Source organism: Anopheles aquasalis, chromosome 2 (genome assembly GCF_943734665.1).
Source record: "Anopheles aquasalis chromosome 2, idAnoAquaMG_Q_19, whole genome shotgun sequence".
NCBI classification, from domain to species: Eukaryota; Metazoa; Arthropoda; class Insecta; order Diptera; family Culicidae; genus Anopheles; species Anopheles aquasalis.
This window is the reverse complement of record NC_064877.1, coordinates 43,735,001-43,740,000: the sequence shown is the minus strand read 5'-3', so window position 1 is coordinate 43,740,000 and position 5,000 is coordinate 43,735,001. Positions and strand designations below refer to the sequence as shown.

Sequence of the window (5,000 nt, the reverse complement as noted above, 5' to 3'; positions counted from 1 at the left end):
GATTTTTGTTTTTTTTCCGTTTTGGTTCTTTCGCTTTTCTTCGGCCACTATACCATCCATCACCGTTGATTCGTTCAGACATCAGCACCGTTTGTGTCGCAAACTCTTGCGCTCCGTTGCAGTAAGCTAACTTAGTAAGCGGGGTTGTTGTGCAGTTGTTGAGTCATTCGCTTCGAGCACCGTGCACACCGTCCGTCGTTCATTCGCTGCTCCGTAGAGGGCGCATTGGAGGGGCGTTAATCGTTTTCCTTTCCTTTCGAACGCAAATCCGGTATCCGCAAAATGGGGTTAAAAACGTTCGTTCGCTCTGACTTGTGAGGGAATCGTGTTTTCTCATATATTTTTTTTCACCCCTCCCTAACGAAACGACCACTTTTATCAACCGTGTTGAGAGCAACAGTAGGAAAAACAACAGGAACATCCAACCTTCGCTTGTTTTTGAACGTAGGGAAGTGTATGTGTGTGTTAGGAAACTTGAAGCGATATGCACATTTGTCCTTTTCACCAGGCTGTTGAGGTACGTTCGACGACTGAGCACCGAAGTGTAGTAGACTAATAAGAAACGTAACAGTGTAGACTCGTACGCAGGATCGGAATCCGTGGTTTTGAATTTCTTGAGCGATCTGAAAAGACTTTGTAAACAAATGGTATAACAACGCACCCAAAGAAAAAAAAAACACGGGTTGCGTTCCCTTCTATCCTTGGCCCTCCTTCCCGCACCACCGTTTACCAGCGCTCTACCGCATATAGACAGCGACAGCTCTTCTAGTGCCCCTTTAGTGTGTCATAGTGTGTTTTCTTTGTAGAAAACATTTTTAAACATCGTAAGCGTATAGAAACTAACCAACTATCGTCGGAACTAAATAAATCTTCAGTTTCAAGAAAAAGTACAAACTATACAGAACAGAAACACAACCGCGCTTGGAATTGTTTTGTGCCTTGAAACAGATGACAATGAAAGTGCGAATGAAAACCTTTCTTACAACGTAGGCTACTTTTCCGGATATTGCATTCCGTTACCAGGCCACTACTGCGATGCTCTGTGATATGTTCAGTTCGACAGACAGTTAGTACCGCCTGCTTGGAGTTTATTCATCGTACTCAATGCCCCACCGCATCTGGTAGGAAAACTTACGTCGCGTTAAACTATATAACATCTAGGCAGATTTACCAATTCGATTGACCGATAATAATTATGGCTACTTAAAATTATCCGGATGAGTGTATTTCGCAGTGAAGATGTAAAACAGCGCAGGCACAGGTACGAGCAGTAGTGAAAAGTACGATATATCGTACGGAATCGACACAATGCCGTAGGCAAGCAGCGCCCAGTGTCCAACTGTCCGGAGAGAAAAGCAGAGCAATAAGTATACGCATTCGTCGGCATCGAAGAACTCCACGGTTGCGCACTTACGGATTATGGTCGCATTTCGCATCTGTGTGATGGATGTTTCTAGCAGTGACTTCATGGTGGGATCGAGTTTGAGAGAAAAGTGTAACGCATTCGAAACCAACGAAATCATGATGCTAAGATACGGAAATGAGTAATCTGAAACGGGAACGGGGATGTGTGAACAATTACCGACGGTTGTTCTCGTTCCCGGTTGCCACTTACATATGAGTCCACCGGCGACGGCATGCAGTAGCGCCAGAATGGGGAATATGTACAGCGCATAGTAGACGGCCAGCTTGCCACGGTACGGTAGGAACTTTACGTTCAAACCAGGCCGAATGATCATCATGAACGTGACGCAGAAGAGATAGAACACGAAGATCATCGTCTGCAGCGGATACACGGCCTCCTGCGTACAGTACAGTGTTGTCTCATAGTTGGGTGTGGGATTGTGGAACAGCGTGTACCAGTCGGACAGCTTTCGAACGCCGCACGAGTTGATGCGCAGCTCCCAGATGGGATCGGTGAACAGAATCGTTAGAAACGCGGATAGGAAAACCTCGATGCAGGCGCTGGCGTGCAGTATCAGCTCACCCTTCGTAAATCTGTGAAAATGAAATCCATCAGTGACCCGTCCTTGATGGCACGACTGAACGACGACCGACAGCCCACTTACTTGGTTAGATGAGCGTTGAAATCGATACAGAACCAATGGATGATCAGTGGCAGAAAGGTCATAAAGCCCAGGTACAGCCAATCGTGTGATGTAAGGTCATTTTCGCACGGTGAGCAAACGTACCGCTCGTTGACCCGGTAACCCCGCAGGCAGGCGCCGCACTCACTCAGCGATCCGTTCGCGAGAAACGTTCGTCCGCAGTAGAGACCGGGACATTTGTCCAGCATTTTCAGCATTGCGTCGATATGGTGCCATCCAACCGTTTCCTACTTACATTCCCTCAAACCGCTTCCATATTCGTCGGGTGCACACCAGGCCAGGAAATTTGAGCGCTGCTTCGATTTGGTATAAACAATAACAATTATGGTCCTGTCATTCCGTTTCTGGCAGGGTTGCTTTGCTAACCGCGATATCCGCAAACAATTCAAAGCCGCCAACTGCTGGCTGTTTCTTTCAGACCCTTTTTCGGTGCGATGCAACTCCAAAAGAAACACGCTATTTTTATTCGTTAAATACATAAAACGCATGACAATTTTATCCCGATTTCCATAAATGAAATTCAATGGGCATAGTTAAAATAAACAAAATAAATAGGGGCAATGGTTTTTTTTTGGTTTTGTGCTTCACTACGGTTCACTATACGCTAGGAATTGATCAATAGATTTAGGAAAAAATGGAAAAGGACCGTTAATGGTGACATGACACTGGAATGTAACGATAAAAGCGATAAGGTAGTGGCCATTGTTGCTAATTACGAGCCTCTTCCTTGCTCGCGAGCGACTTGTATCAATCGTCTCCGATCTCCACTATATCATAATCGTCGTCGCTGTCGGTTACAATATCGCACCGGAATTGGCGATAAATGTCGAACAGGACATTCTCGGCATGGTTCGCCAGCTCTACCCCCTTCTCACTTTCGAGCTTCCGTTCGAACCGCTCCGTTAGCTCACTGCCAATGGCACGTTTGAAATCGATGAAGTTAATACTGATATCAATATCGTCCGGCGGGCCATCTGCTTCGTCGTCTGTATTATTGTTCGCCTGCTGTTGTTCCTCGCCTGCATTAGCAGCCTCATTGTGATTCATGGGATGTTGGCGGTGTTCATCCTTTTTCTCCACCGCATCGACCGTATTTTCTATGGTGACTTTGATCGGCACAATTGGCGCCGTAGTTTCTTTGGACGTTTGCTCATCTTTTGCTGATCGGTTCATCGAATGCCAATCTGTGACCCTTGGGGTCTCCTGCTCATCGCCCACATACTCATCATTGTCTCCGTCGACAAAATCGTGATCATCCAGTGTGGCACCTTCACCGCCGGCCTCCGATTCGTAGTACTCATCATCTGACCAACCGTCAACATTCTCCAGGAAATGTTCAATCTCCAAATCCATCTCATCGTCATCCCCTTCGTCCTCATTGGCCCAATCGTCATCAGTGGTATTACTACTGTGCGCAACCGCGCTACCAGCTGCCGGTCGTTCCGACGGCTCGAACGTGGGCCTCTTCCATGGACACAGATGGCTGGTGCCAAAGTCTTTTACTACCACTTCCGCTTTGATGTATCGCTGGTTAACCGTCTGCATGAGCCCAGCACAATCGGCCAGTGTGAATGGGCGTCCCGTTTCGGTCTGGAAGCGTGGCACCTCTTTTACCCAACCGGCGCAAATGTCGTTAAACACGTTGAACGTCGGTTTGCACACCTGCGACCCACTGATGCCGAGCAGCACGATGCCCAATCGTTTGCAGGAGTTGTGCAGATGAAGCGTAAGCTCTATCTTCGATTCATCCACGAACAACAGAATGGGCTTCTCGATACCGTTCGCTGCCACGTACTTATCCACCACCTTATCCAGGTAGGCGGTGAACGTTTTTGGCGTAACCAGACCCTGCTCGTGCGCTACGATGGCACAGTTCTTCGGTGCGGCCTGTACAATGTCGGCCGGGATGTCCCGCTGAAAGGGATACACCAGCAACGGCGACAAATGCTCCCCGGCCGCCGTAAACGTGTACAGCATCGTCATCGGCTTCAACAAACCTCGCACACTCTCCGGCATTTCAACGCGCTCGCGAAAGCGTAACTCATCGCACAGGAACACTCTCCGCGGTTGCTTCAAAACGTCAACCAGATTGGCCTCTTTAAGATACAGTTCGATGTGCAGGAACCAGTCGCCGGCGATGTGTCCCAGGTACTTGCGATCCTTTTCCTGATCGACCGATAGCCACCGGCGGGCAAACTTGAGGAAGCAGCGGCGCCCAAACTCGTTTTCCTGGAACGGGTGCATACGTTGCTGGGCAGAGCTCGACTTCTGCATCAATGCTTCGGCCGCCGTCTGTACGAGACGCCTACGAATCGGGAATCCTCGCTTGCAGCAGTCCGTCATCGCCTGGTACAGCGCCTGCTCTTCGTGGGGCAGCAGCTTACTAGCCTTGGCGTAGCTGGCCGATCGCAGGTACGTGGACAGTGTTGTTCTGGGAATATTGCTCTCGAATGCCGCCCGGCGGATCGACATGCCGGTTTCCACTATCTTGGTTACCGCCGTCTTCAAGTCGTCGCGCGTGTACGGGTGGTTGCTTTTCCGACGGGATGCTCCGTTGCTATCGTCTGGTGGTGTGCAGAAAGAATCCAACGTTAGAGAAGCAGGCTAACTCTGCACACTAGCGATTCCACATTTACCCGATACAGTGTCCATTATGGGTCGAATCGATTGGATTCGGCAGCTTGCTTCGCTTTTTCGCGGAATAAACAAACGTGCCCGTCAGCTTGACATCGCAGGGTTGTACTCAACGAGCTGGATATTCACGGCGAGGAGTGTAGATATTTGAATATATTTTAAAATTTTCTACTTTCTTTTACTGAAAAGTGAACTTTTAAAAAGAATTTCATTAAAAAAAACGATACACGCTCAGAAATAGTGGTGTTACGAAAATGT

General features: G+C 48.5%; 3 protein-coding genes across 3 annotated transcripts in view; 1 reads left to right on the top strand and 2 right to left on the bottom strand.

Moving 5' to 3' along the window:
- The window catches only part of LOC126581051 (myelin expression factor 2), a 5,775-nt gene extending 4,871 nt beyond the window's left edge, over positions 1-904 (top strand). The window contains exon 6 of the mRNA XM_050244482.1: positions 1-904. This exon is cut by the window's left edge and continues 358 nt beyond it. The gene's annotated coding sequence lies outside the window, so the exon portion shown is untranslated.
- A 146-nt stretch (positions 905-1,050) lies between these two features.
- LOC126581061 (JNK1/MAPK8-associated membrane protein) lies at positions 1,051-2,406 on the bottom strand. Its single transcript, XM_050244491.1, has 4 exons — positions 2,070-2,406; positions 1,616-1,998; positions 1,415-1,549; positions 1,051-1,339 (listed from the first exon to the last, which is right to left on the bottom strand). Exons 1-4 carry the CDS (start codon positions 2,303-2,305, stop codon positions 1,200-1,202), a joined length of 894 nt encoding a protein of 297 aa, XP_050100448.1. The 5' UTR covers positions 2,306-2,406; the 3' UTR covers positions 1,051-1,199.
- A 143-nt stretch (positions 2,407-2,549) lies between these two features.
- On the bottom strand, positions 2,550-4,932 carry LOC126581053 (uncharacterized). The gene is made up of 2 exons (XM_050244484.1): positions 4,745-4,932; positions 2,550-4,672 (listed from the first exon to the last, which is right to left on the bottom strand). The coding sequence occupies exons 1-2, from the start codon at positions 4,758-4,760 to the stop codon at positions 2,856-2,858; spliced, it is 1,833 nt and encodes a 610-aa protein (XP_050100441.1). The 5' UTR covers positions 4,761-4,932; the 3' UTR covers positions 2,550-2,855.
- Positions 4,933-5,000: the final 68 nt, after the last annotated feature.

Bases quoted from the DNA above. Each gene is read 5' to 3' on its own strand.
- LOC126581061 (XM_050244491.1), bottom strand. From the start codon at position 2,305: ATGCTGAAAATGCTGGACAAATGTCCCGGTCTCTACTGCGGACGAACG. The intron at 1,550-1,615 runs GTAAGTGGCAAC...TTCCCGTTTCAG, and splicing joins CGTCGCCGGTGGACTCATAT to ATTACTCATTTCCGTATCTT. The intron at 1,340-1,414 runs GTAAGTGCGCAA...CTCTCCGGACAG, and splicing joins GCGAAATGCGACCATAATCC to TTGGACACTGGGCGCTGCTT.